The sequence below is a fragment of the Periophthalmus magnuspinnatus genome, chromosome 6, assembly GCF_009829125.3.
Source record: "Periophthalmus magnuspinnatus isolate fPerMag1 chromosome 6, fPerMag1.2.pri, whole genome shotgun sequence".
Taxonomy (NCBI): Eukaryota; Metazoa; Chordata; class Actinopteri; order Gobiiformes; family Gobiidae; genus Periophthalmus; species Periophthalmus magnuspinnatus.
Genome location: NC_047131.1, coordinates 19067145 through 19081226, shown reverse-complemented (window position 1 = coordinate 19081226; position 14082 = coordinate 19067145). Strand labels below are relative to the sequence as shown.

General features: G+C 39.5%; 1 protein-coding gene across 2 annotated transcripts in view; it reads right to left on the bottom strand.

Moving 5' to 3' along the window:
* The window catches only part of srpk2 (SRSF protein kinase 2), a 65258-nt gene that overhangs the window by 37629 nt on the left and 13547 nt on the right, over nucleotides 1-14082 (bottom strand). The window contains exon 1 of one of the 2 annotated variants that reach the window (XM_033967840.2): nucleotides 10144-10818. The exons of the other annotated variant lie outside the window; for it this stretch is intronic. Coding sequence (XP_033823731.1) covers nucleotides 10144-10181 — 38 coding nt within the window. The 5' untranslated portion in view covers nucleotides 10182-10818. Of the gene's footprint in view, nucleotides 1-10143; nucleotides 10819-14082 lie in introns of those variants that run through there. 2 annotated transcript variants of the gene reach the window in all.

Here is a 14082-nt window from a genome sequence, read left to right as displayed (position 1 = left end):
AAGAACCACGGCCACGCACACACAGAGGCAGAGGGACAAATTATGCAGACCTGTGGATTAAAATGCGCTTGCCTTATCATCGAAATCGACCAGAGTTTTGAACACTATCTATTGATCTTTTGATTTTTGGCACAGCCCTAGGTGGTAGTGTAGTAGTATACTTCCTTTGTTTAGACTGTCACCAAAGGAATTATTAGAAAATTCAAAAGAATGTCGGCTAAATTAAAAGTTAATTTGGTGTGAATCTTGGTTTATAAAAGGGAAGCGGGTACTTAAATGTATCTTCTTAATCTAGTTCCTGACTAGCTCCCACAAACTTTTTGGCACATGGCTATTACTTGCACACATTAAGTTTCAGCCCTGTGCACAGCTTTGAATGGCTTTTTTCAGAAGTGAAGCGGGAGTGCAGTCAGTAGCAACATTATGGTAATATCTTCCATGTTTGCGATCTATAAACTATGTTAAGAATGTACTCTATGGGGTAAAAAATTGTACTTTTTTATACAAATAAAGTCGGAATGTCTGTGTGTCTACCTCCTGTTATCAAGTCGACCATTTTCCCATTTACATCAGTAAAAAGGTACTACTTCAGTTTCAGAACTGAAATCAAAATAGCCTTGTACTTATGATGGTACCGTGATAGTGGTAAAAGGAGAAATGTAGATAAGCAGCTAATATTAGAACTGCTTAGGGAAAGTCTAGAAAAGCGCTGATATAAACTGTGTCTCGTGAGGAACATGAGACTGGAATGTGTTTTGTAAACAGTCAGTGTAAACAGGCAAAGCAACCACAAACCAAACAGCTTATAATAGCATGTCATCTTGACCTAATCAACAGTTTAACACTGTGACAAATTGATACAGAAATGTGCTATTTTGGAAAATGAGAGTGATATTTGTTGGACATACAGCATTATATGCTATGGCAATGATTCCCATCAGTATGATTAATCTAAAACTACCTGATGGCTGAGTGGGCGAACAGTCGCACCACAAGATGGTTCCAGGTTTCATTTATGACCTACTGTAGATCCTGGTGCAAAATCAAATCCACCATTGCCCTAAGGCATTGGTTGAAGAATGGGTCAAATGCAAAGGCCAAATTTTGGGGACAATAAAGTCTACAAATAATATAACAATTGTACACACTTCTTGTAAGAATATACAAGTATAATTTTGTATTTATATTTCTATTTGACTTTAGTGTCTGCTGAACACTGGAGGAATCTCTATGGTAATAAAACTCCACATTTTTATAACAAACAGAGAAACCTTCCCAATCTTCAGGAACATAACCAATTTCCTTAGTGTCATTTCTGGACACAATAAGCAGTAGTGATGCCTGCTGAGTGGAATCACCTCGATGACATGTGATCTCTGAACACTTGAGTAGATGTCCTTACCTCGTCAGGTGAAGTGGCAGGTAAATGGTCACCTGCCAATCATCTGACCCTAAATGTTTTTCAGCTTTAGACTTTGGGAAGGTCTAAAGCTGGAATGTCCTCAAGCTCTGTGCTATGGAACTGATTGGTGATTTAAAATGTTTCCAAACGGCAGTGGCATTAATATTTCAGTCTCTGTCTTTGTCATATTTTTATATTTGTTTCAAAATGTGTTTTTGAGATAGACATGGAATCGCCCGTTTTCCACATTCCCTGAAAGTGATGTGTTTCCCTCCTGGCATGCTTCATTTAGGCAATGCAAGATCTAAGACAAGCCTGACAGGTTTTCTCAAGCCTGTGTTCAAGCAATGCAATATGCATATTTACTCAATGGCTATGTCTCCATGCACACCAAAAATCTGATTACTACCTGACCTATGAGTAACCGTATTGCTTTCTGATCAAGCTTCCTGAGTCCCTAACCTAAACATTACAGACTCTGGCTCACAATCAGAAAGAAATTGGATCATTCAAATCAGATATAGCAGTTAACATGTTATTTCAATTGTCAGACAACTCCAACTTAGATTTTTGGTGTGCATATACACATAGCTACAATCTAATGAGCACAATACATGATTCCATATATTTAAAAACATGTTATTGTTTTTTGTTTCATTTTTTACATCAATTAACAAGTCATATGCTCATGCATTTACCTAACAGCATAGAGCATTACCTTCTACCTTGATATGGTTGGAATTGACTCATGAGTCACACACAATTTTGCCAAAATACTTTTTCTTTCTCAAAAAGGAAAAAAAAAAACTCTAAAAGCTAAAAACACACTATGACCTTTGACATCCCATACTCCAGTTTCCCTTCCAGGTCAGGTGCACCGGTCTGTATCAGATGACCTGTCTTTGGGGGGCATTGCCATAGCAATACATGGCTCGTGAGGTGTCTTGTTCATGGTCAAGTGTTTGAGTCAGTGTTTCTTATTACTGATTAACCACAGGAGCAAATCCATCGTGGTGGAAAGTCCCTGAGCTGATTCTGCAGTGACACAGCATCAAAGTATAAAGACCAGGATCAGTGGCTCACCACAACATAGAGCTTTTGTTAAGTCTGTAATACTTCTTCAAATATTTGACAGAAGAGGTGGAGGACATGATTTGAAGAGGAAACAAGTTCTTATTTGTCTTTCTATGGTCAAAGCCAATGTTAGCTCATGAAAAATGTTTTCACTATTATTTACATTTACATTTACCTTTTTATGTCAGCCTCTTATCACACAGCGAAACAAACTATGTTTCTTACAGTCACTGGTCAAACATTAGTATGTGATTTGAATCCATCCATTTTTCTTCTGCTTATCCGGGGGTGGGGGCAGTAGTCAAAGCAGGGACACCCAGACTTCTCAATCCAGACACTTCCTCCAGCCCCTCCAATGGCACCCCAGGATGTTCCCAGGCCAGCCAAGAGACATAGTCCCTCCAGCGTGTCCTGGCTCTTACTCAAGGCCTCCTCCCAGTGGGACATGCCTGGAATACTTCCCTAGGGGGGAGTCCAGAAGGCATCGAGAAGAGATGCCCGAGCCAACACAGCTGGCTCCTTTTAATGTGGAGGAGCAGTGGCTCTACTCTGAGCTCCTTCTGTGTAATTTGAATCCCTGTATCTATATTCCTCATTCTTCAAAATAAGAACCGATATACAACATGCAATAATAATACAATTATTTATTATATAATTATATAATTATTTTTCACTCAGGGGCTCATTTTGAGATCTTTTACCTAGCTAGCGGATTAGCTAGTGTATGTTTCAATTTTACACAGTGCTCATAAGGTAGCCAAAGCATATCGTATCATTTTATAATAGCTACACTTTTAATAGTCTCTATGAAGCATGACCAGAGACTTAATTCATAATGAACACATTGTTTATTTAGTTTGATTCAGGCTTAGTTAACATTAACACCGTCACTTTAACTCCTAACCTTAATTAAGTATTTACTAGGCCTGAACGATTCTTTATAAACTATTAATTCTTTGTGAATCAAGTTTATTCATGCTTTATTAAGGTGTAGTAATCTTCCTGATGATGTGACAGGCCTCTACTTTGACAATGTTTAAATCCAGGCTCAAAACAGTTCTGTTTAGCTGTGCATATGACTGAAAGGTTTTTATTCTGCACTCTTCTCTTTTAATGGTAATTTTATGATGTGATGTTTTATGATTGCGATTTTAATGTCTTTCTTATTCTGTAAAACACTTTTAATTACCTTGCGTACGAATTGTGCAATACAAATAAACTTGCATTGCCTAGTTATTAAAGTAGAACCAACAAGCTAGAAACCTCTACATATAGAATGAACAGTCAGAAACTGGACCACGTAAAATCAGAGCACAGACCGTCCCCAAAACAGCAGTATCATCCTTGTACATCAGGGGTGTCAAACACATTTTCACCAAGGGCCACATCAGCAAAATGGCTGCTCTCAAAATGTAAAATAAATAACTACTTTTTAAACTTGTTAATTAACTATTTCCATGATTATTACTTATTCAAGTTACAAATGTTCTATATGCATTTTCCTAGATGTAAAAATATGGCTGTGTAACTGCACATCTCCTGATAAAATGACATTTTAAGACCATCATACCTTTTTAATTTACCTTGTCGAGGGTAAATTGTGGGGAGCCACATTTGGCCCGCGGGCCTTGAGTTTGACACATGTGCTGTACATAATCAGGACTGGTGGACCGCCTGGATAATGGAGGCCACAGAGCCAGACAAGCAGGCCAGGGTTTGTAGTTGGCAAGCTAGCTCCGTGCTACGCTTCATTAACTATTGTCATTTTGCGGCATGGCTAAAGCTGCCTGCGGCTCTGAGAGTGTTGGTGTGTGTTGTGGCCTGGTTGTGTCTGTGGCAGTGTGGGTCGGACTGCTGAAGATGCTGGGAGCCATGTTGGATGCTACTGTCTGTCCAGGGCTGATGTACTGCTGTCTACTGCTGCATAGGGCTGGCTTCCTGACAGACTGGCAAAGGTCCAATACAACACACAGCATCTTCAGCTCTGCTCCGACGTCCTTTATCTATTGTGTTCATCAAAATTTGGTACTGGTCATGTCATGTTGCTGAGAAAATTATTATTGCAGTGAGAACAACAATCCAGGGAATCTGAGCAGTATTGAAGCATAATTTATTTTAACACAAATTATGTTTAGCAATGTGCCTGTAGAATTTGGTTATACAACGCCATCGCAAATCTACCTGGTATTATTTATTTTCTTTCACTATTATGATATTATGGTACTATTTGGTATGGAATCACTTTGGTATAAACCTTGAGTAAAGCATTTTATTATCTGAAAACCAGGAAGTAATGCAGGTGCGTTGTTAGCAAACTAATAGTTGTTAGCATCAGTGCTCTGGTCTCTGTTAGGAATACATTAGTATAGTAGGGAATTCATTTTGACTGGACAATGAAGTTTGTTTTTAAGACAGTAATCAGGTAGCGTCTTTCAAATAAAATCTATAACGACTGAGTATTAACTTCAAAGACTCTCACATCGATGTTAATTATACTTGTACGACACTACAAGCACTTTTCATTTAGCCATTTCCAAAGAGGTGCAAGGCTACAGTGAACTCTTGACCTTTAAGTGTTTGTATACCACATTTACACATAATCCTCAAAGAAAGTCTCTTCAAAACGACATAAGCCCTCAAACCATAAGTTACGACATTAAAACTGCATCTTCCACTGAATCAGGCTTTCAACATTAACGCGCCCTCGACACGTCAAACCATACACATCCTCTCTACATCTCTGCCACGCTTTAAAAGAGCCGAGTTACATGAGAAGGATCGTCTCCTGAATGCGAGAACCCCCATAGAAATGTTGTCTATACGTCATATGTCATCCACACATTTGGTTTAACAAACAAGTCACGTTGGGCGACAAGATGAATTGCAGTCGAATCGAAATTGCAATTTGAATAGACAAAATAAAAATCTGCTAAACTGTACGTTTGACTGAACAATCGCAATCAGACTGAAACAAGCAATTTTATATCTCAAGATAATGAAAGGTATTTTTCTTCTAAAATCATTCATTAAACGTCTGATATTATGAAAAATTGACTCTTGTGAGCTTTTAGTCATCTTAGAATGTTGTTACCTCCTCAAAAACATACCTGGAGTTGTGTTTTGAGTAACCTTTTATTATTAATTTTTCTACATCTCCAACACTCTAAATGTTCTGTTCCACCTTGTGATGTCATCTAGTGATAGTTTTCAAGTTAACAGTTACCTTGTGTCTTTAGTTCAGTAGAGATTGGCAATTCCAGGTTTGAAATTAGCCAAATGATTCTAGTGAAGGTGTATGGAGTTTAAAAACACAGTGGAGCTCTTCCTGTATCATCACATGACATCAGGAGGTGGAACAGGGTGTTTTCTGTTTGTGACAAGAACTCGGCTTAATATGCAGGGTTTATGAAACAAAATGAATGAATGAAACAAACACAACTCCAGGTATGGTTGTGATGAGGAAACAACATTATAACAGGGATCAGAAAATAATGCAATATGGGTCATTGCAAAAAAAATGTGAACTGTGAATTTTGAAACTGGTTTTAAATAAATGGCTAATTTTCATTTTTAATCTTTCCAAATAGGATAGCTTTACTGTTTATGATTGGCTAGAAATGTAGGTTGTTTGGCTCTGGTATGTTGGTATGTTATGTATGTATTCAATTCATTACAAGCACCTGCATCTTATAACAGTCTGGCATATCTCATAAATACAATGGTAGAATGATGCAGATATATAGTGTATCTCTGCACACCTGGTTGCCAGATGGTTTCATGGGCATAATTTGTGTAGATATTCTCAACGCAACACAAAAAGCCAAAAATAGACTCCAGAGTCAGACGTTCTCTTAATTGCATAGCATTTTCCCTATTCCTATTTTACTCTGTGGCAAAAATGAAGAATGTTTTTACTGGTCTGCTTATATGCGATTGACAAATGGACTTCTGAAATGGACACCGACCAAGTGAACAGTCTAATCCTTTTCAAAACACTGGCAAAAAGCTGCAAATCTAAAATGCATTTATACGTTTTTGTTGATCTGAAACTTGAAATTATAAGATCTTAATTTAGGAATAATTTAAGACCAAGTTAGAATAAGGTGAGTCAAGAGCAGCTCTACCATGCATCTTAATGAGTTTAATCTTTTCAAATGTATTTCTTATATCCATCCCTTTAAACAGCTGCCAGCTTATGCAAATCAATGGGTATATTCATCTGCATCTCTCCTGCTTGAAATCTGCCTGAATTGAGAACAAAAGACAACCGAGCTACTCTCACATTTTTGCTAGTTCAAAAACGGCCTTGAAGACAGCATTATCAGCCAAGCTCAGTAGGTGTTCATGATGACAAAGGCTACGGAAAATATTCAACCTGATTTTGCACATATCTCCTGTCTAGATTCATAGCGATTAAAGTGAAACTGGAATTTAAATAGTAGCAATTAGCACGCACACACACAGCTGCAATTATTTAGGTACTCCATGGGGTCTTATTCCAGTTAACCCTATATAGTTTAGACAACGTAATACCCAAGCTTACCACTGGGCTACACATGTTAGCAGGTCATATTTCAGTCTCCCAAATGTTATTTCTAGTTGGTTGTGTTTAAAATCTTGACTGTCACTTTTTTATATAAATGACAAATCTTATTGCAAAAAACTGTTAGAAAAATCACAATTATTCAGTAGGGTTAAACTAAATTGTTCAACCCTACTGTTGTAATATGAGATGTCTGGGCTAATTCAGCTAGCAACCGCCTGGTGAGTGTATCTATTCATGGGTACATTTCACACAACAATAGAGTGCTCCATTATTCTTAATTACAGGCAGACTACTATGACCCAAACAACAGATGATGTGAAAAGAGTAGGTGAGTCGTGAAGTCAAGAACGAGACATGGCTGCCAGCTGATGCATGTGATAAGCTAGCTAGCATCCCAGAAACGCTATCGAAAAAATAGCCTCCAAAGATAAAACTATTAACATTCCAAAACACAGACAACCTTCTACTTTTTAGCGTACAAGTTACATTATGGCATGCTTAAACTGAGCGTAAAACCATGGCTATTGTTGACTTGCACAATTGCAATGAAATATTATGTTTAAAAATTATAATAAAATAAAAAAGGTAATATTACAGCTAAAAAATCTAGATAGATAGAATTTAAAAATGTAAAAAGAAGCAAAGTTGTGTCTGAGGGTCCGCCACCTGCTTGGCTTCATATTATTACTTTGCCTGGAATGTTCCACAGTATGGCATTAACCCCATCTCCACGAAGACAAGCAGGTGCCGCCATTAGGCTAGGTCACAGGTCAGATCTATGGAGGCAATAAATGACAGACCAAAAATGCTGACAGACCAAAAATGCTGCAAAATATTTAAATTCTTGCAATAAATAACCAAATATTTGCGACACATACAACACTAATTCAAACTTTCTCACTAATACATGCACTGTTTCTGTCCATCAGAGTCTATGTTAGTATCCATTGCCATATATTTTGTGATCATCTGGACCCTGGCACAGCATCAGTGTGTACGTGAGTCACCCTGTGCCTGGCCCTAGCCTCCAGCAGAAGTCAAATCCAGTTCTTTCTGCATATTCACTTTGGGGATTTAGACAAACACCATGACTTTGGCCCATTCGTGAGCAGGGGATGGAGTACCAGTGCAACAATAAGAGCTTCTAGTCAAACATATGTCCTGTTCTATTCTATTCTATTCAAACATATGTCCTGTTATAGTGATAAGATTATGTAGATCTATCTCCTAAGATATGCAGTTACCTTTTTTCCCCTCAAGGTCAGTTTCAAGCTCTTTTCCACTTTCAGTGTTTCCAGGAACTATAACCACTAATTAGAAACAAAACAAAAGTAATAGTATATTAATAATAGTATATAGTGTAAATATGTATACTCTATAGCTTCATAGCTTAAGAAAAATATAGTAACAACAATCCTAGAAACAGAATACACAAGTAGACCTTCAGTGGTTGATTTACATAGTTAAGACTTATAAGAAGTTAAGTCTCCTATTTGATTTCTCCAAGTATGCCATGAAGGACCAAATTAGACACAAGTAGCTGGTTTGATTAGCAAGTGCAATCATAAACACTTGAGCTTGCAATTGTTTGGAGATGCTGAATCATGCCATTAGAAAACAAAACATGTCTCTGCCTAATAACAGTGTATGTTGTAACGCACAATCAGCATGACTAACAAACCTTTAGGTAAATATCCATGGATTTAGACCAGGTGTGTCAAGACTTTTTTCATTGAAGGCTGCATATAAGACGGTGAATCATTCGAAAAGGCCAATACGCATTTATCAGAGGTTCCTACCACACCCTTATTCAGTCTCGGAATCAAAATATAAGATCTGTCTCACACCAAAGCATTTGATACTGAGGTTACAATGGTGAAGGTTTTCTAAACCTGCAGTAAAAGCAACACTGCTTATGGTAATTTGGGCCAAATCACCAGGGAGCCTGAGGGCCAACAAAAATTGGTCTGAAAGACACATTTGGCCCCCTGGGCATAGTTAAGACATGCCTGGTTCAGAGTGCTAAAAATGATGAAGGTTACCATAGCAATAAACATTTCAAACCATTTCAGTGGCCACCAATGGTGTCTATAACAGGAAAAAGTCAGTCTGGATTACTATTAGGTGTAGTATGTTACATTTATTGTAGAGGGTCCACAACCAACTTCTAAAAAGAGCTACCATGATGTGACATAGTATGGCATTAAACTTGTCAGGTGGTGCTACAAGGCCAAATTTCCTCAGAATTGGCTAGCATGCTCAAAAGAAAGAATGCAAGTTTTCAAGCCATGTTCACAGGAGTAAAAACTGAATAAATGCCAAATTAGTTCAATGTCATACTGTGGAAGATTCCAGTCAAAGCATTAACCATTGAAATAAGCAGCTGCAACAACAAAAGTTCTCTAGAGCACCTTTAAGATTGATTGATTGGGGTGTTGATTCTGTATCACTGTAATGAACGATCTGTTTTGACAAATACGGTGGGCTTTATGTTTCAAGGGAGAGAGCATTTAACCCTGAACTAGAAGATATTCAATGTGCAATCTCGACAAACCGATGATTCCTAATTGGTTACCATGTGTTTCATATGAGCTGGTCAGTACTGCCATTGTTTAGTATAGCTATGCACTATAAGGTGTTGTGTCGGCCTGCTGTCCTGCAGTGGGGATGTACTGGCGCTGCTGCATGGCTCTCCTCATGTTGACGTGTGTTGACACTCTTGCTGTGTAAGCTCTGGCCCCATCAGACACACTGCCTGGGGTATGTATGTGTGTTTGTCATTGTTGTCAAAAGATATGTGGCAACCTTGAAGAGATGCCAGCAGGGAAGGTTGTACGTTACAAGGTAAAGGTGTGCCTAGTTATAACAGAATACATGGCAGACTGGCGTTCATTCTGGCAACAAAGAAGATATCAATTTCTTTGCATGATACAGTTAAATCAATGTGACCCAGACAATAGCTGTAAAAACACAGACAGAAACAAAACATGGGGGTGGTGAGGGGGTAGGCAGTTGGATGGCGCTTGGGTACAGACAAACAGCGTCATAGCACAGACAATAACAAGCCCAGAGAAGATGGTAGGACGCTTAGACAGATACAGGCAGGTGGAGGAGGCATTACCTTTCGGGGGACGAGGATTTCTCTGAGTTCACGGACATGAGCGGTGCCTGGGAGCCGCTCTCTGGTCCGGGGACCACAGGGGACGGCAGCAAAACGGCGGGCCTGGGGTGCCTTCTGAGGTGACTTCTCGCGTCTGTCTCCCCGTTCGGCTGCTGTGTCTGGGCAGAGGAAGGAGAGGGTTACTGGCACCCCCCCTCCTCCTCCCCTTCTCCTCTTCCTCCTCCTCCCTCTTCCTCTTCTCGTCCTCAGCGGAGAAGAAAGGATGGAGGACACAGCTTTGCAATGAAAATATCCAAAGCAAAATGTGTTATTAATGGTCTGGTTATGCGTGTGGATTGGCTGATAGTAGAAGCAGTCAGGTGCTGCTCCTCATATCCAAGCGTCCTCTCCTCCCTCCCTTTCCTTCCTTCCTTCTTTCTCCTCCTTCACCTTGTGTCTCTCTTTCACTTTCTCTCCAGGTTGCTTTTCTTTTATCTTCTCCTTGGTTGCTTTGGATCTGGCTTGTCGATGATATTGTTCCCAAAAAACTTCTTGTCCAATGTCTCGTGTCTGTAAATCTACGTCCTCTTTGCCTCTGTCCCTGTCTGCTTGGCTCTGTCAGGCCTTCTGCAGCTCTGCACAACAACAGAGCCCAGAGCAAGTTGGACTGTTCCACTGTCAGCAGAAACCCAGGGGTGTCGGTTGGCTACAAAGGCAGGAAAACGGATGCCTTTCTCTTTGACTCATTCTCTCCTCCCCCTTTCTGTCCACACAGAATGAGCCCCTCCCATCCCCTCTCTCCATCCCTCTGCCTCTCTCTCTCTCTCTCCTTCTCCCAATTGGCTTATTACGACATCCTGTATCTCGGGGCAACGCCGCACAGATCTGCTACCCCCCTTTTTCTTGCTCTATATGTAGCGTCGTAGATGCTTGTCTTGTTGTAACCCAATTTTAGGGACCCGTTTGATGTTTTTTTTGGAAACTGTGAGGGGGTTTTAAAGGGGTTAAAGATGCCAGACACCAGACGAAGCAAAAAGGGGGTTAATTCAGTCTAGATATGGTATGAAACTATAGGTGATGTGGGAGAAGAGTATGACAATAAATAGTAAGAACAGAAAGAGACTAATTGTGGAGGATTGGACAAAGATAGTATAGTGACAATATTAGATAAAAAAAAAAGTTGAAATCACAAGAGGTCACAAGCTAGTCCAGTGAACTCTTGTGGTCTGTCCGTATTCCCAATAGAGTTATCATTAGTAATGTAATGTTAAAATGGACTGTGAATAACCGCACGTTTTAAAGCACTGATTTGAGGTAGACAACCAAGACACTTTTAATACGATACTGCAATCTGTGTCAACTTCTAGAGTGTGAGACTGCCAATCTGCACCATCGGCCCCTACAACCATCCGTCACTCTCACAACACACACATTCTAGGCAAGGCAGGTGAAGTGTCTTGCCTAAGGACACAAAAACAGATTCCACTAGAGCCACTGCTGCCCCACTGTGGCCCCACTAAATCCACTAATAATTGATACTAAAACTAGTGTACAAAACTAGATGCTCATTTTGGTAATACTTTGATCAAACTAATATCAGTGCTGAAAAAATGCATAAACAAGTCAAAATCTGACCTTTACTGAACTAGTATAAGACAACATCACATTAAATCAATTATACTTACTTCATGTTGAAAATGACATATCTGACAGTGACTAAAAAGGTGCTTTTAACTGTCCTTGTGGTATTGAAATTAATATCAAGCCTGTTCCTTAGTTTTGAGTTTGAAATTTGTGTAAAATCTAACACAATCTACTGATGTCATGTGAAAACCAGCATTCAATTGTCGACTATTATGTTATATTTCAATAACAGAAATATCTGGATGCTGATCGGTGTCTGTGTGGCATGGTTGTCACTGTGTTCATCTGTGTTGTCTCACCTTACTTTTGGGCAGATGGGAGCTTCTACATGAGTAAACAGTGCAGGCCATGGCCAAAGGGTGTAGCTAGCCACGATGGGGGTTGTCTCCTCTCTCTACATCTGACCTCAATATTGCAGCGTGGGAGTATGCAGCATGTCTATATGAGACCATGTGTGTGAAATAGCACAGCGGGCCACACAAAGGGCATAGTGAGGTTAATGATATTGACCAGGAAATACGTACAATCAGCACAGAAATATATTAGAGCTGTCGAAAATTGTGAAGAGAGAGCATTATTTCCATACAACTGAAATTGAAGAATAGCATAAATTGAAAGCAACACTAGTGATAGGAATTGGACAGGCCACAAAAAAATAATAGCATCCTAACTTAAAGCCACACTTTTTATCCCCAAAAATAGACTTAAATAAAAGCATGCTTTATCATTTTAGTTGTGTTTACTGCTTTGTGTGTCCTAACATGTGTGTCCTAACTCTTATTTGACCTGGACGAGAGCCTGCTCCTGCTCGTTTCCATGGAGATGTTACTTTGGCTATAATATTCCACAGTCCTGCATAAAACATCTCCGCTCCATGGAGAATGTTCTCAAGTAAAATTTAACTTTCTATTTCCATGGGATCATGCAGGCACAGTGCCACCTCAAGAAAATAACATACTGTCTCTTTAAGTAATAAAATATTCTCTGGAAACAGCAACACGATTCAAGTTCTTACACATAAAACCTACTAACCCATAAATCTATGTAGAGGCCTACCTACTCGCAATTATTAATTAGTGCTGCAACCATTGAAACAAGTACAGTTTCAGATACTTAAAAACTTCTAGCATTGGTCGCAAAGAGACAATCTGACCGCCGGTAGCGATTTTGTCGGGGGGCTTTCTAAACGACTGATGTGATATTTTAGTTGATACTCTTGTCTACTCTCCCCCCTGAAGAACTGCTTGTGACAGGGGACAGAAAGGGACGATGTGTTCTGTGCTGCTACCTCAATGCAGCTCCACTTTCCCACATAAAAGAGCCGCATTAGGCACACATGTCTTCCAGCCAAAGCATTGTCCTGGTTCTCTGTGGAAATGGGCCAGTGGGGGCGACAAGAACAAGCTAGGCCTCGGTGCATCCTCACAGCAAGAGGCAGCACTGAGTTAAGAGCAACACAATTTTATTCATTCATTTATGTTTCGGGGTCACATTTGCAAAAGAAGCTAGCGGTGAATATAAGACTGATTTCCTCAAGAATTGAAGTTTGAAAGATAAATAAATGATTCTCCTTGGATATAGGGTTTGTGCCATGTTGTGCAATATTACAAAAGAACAACATTTCCAGGGAGACAAGGCCAAATAACAGTAAAGTTTGTGCAGATGCAAGCCCGCATAGTTTTATTTTTGTATATATGTTTTGGTTACAAGGTTACACAGTGGGGCTTTAATTGTAACAGTAATAGTAATTGTTCCCTGTATCCTTTAATGCTACTGCTGGAACACCTGAGAACAGGATATTGGACAGTTCCTATATAGCCAGGGGGTTTAACCTATCGTGCATGTTTTAATATTCATGCCAGAACAGAAAAGCCCAAATAAAATCCATGTACTGTTTTTCTAATAAAACATTGTAATTATTCTAACATTGTATTATGCAACATTGTAGGGTCAAAGCACGGTGAGGTTGACAGATGACAGCACCTAAATGACTGCAGTGTTCTGGTATAACTGGGAACGTATTCAGGTAGAATTCCCTAAGGTGATCCATTCTACACACGTTTCAGCGCAGCTATCGGTTTGCAAATTCAAAGGCCAAATCTTATAGTGCTATTTTTGAGACTAGAAAGAGCAAAAGAATAGTGGGGGAGGGGAGGATTCTCAAGAGCAAATATTATTTTCGGAGCCAGGATTGAGGCTGGCGCGAGCTATCTTTAAGCGGCCTACTTCTCCTTACGCTGCCTGTGCCTGGTGGATGCTCTAAAGGGGAGAATGTAAAGTAAATGAATGACATTATGAGCACACGTGATGCCGGCA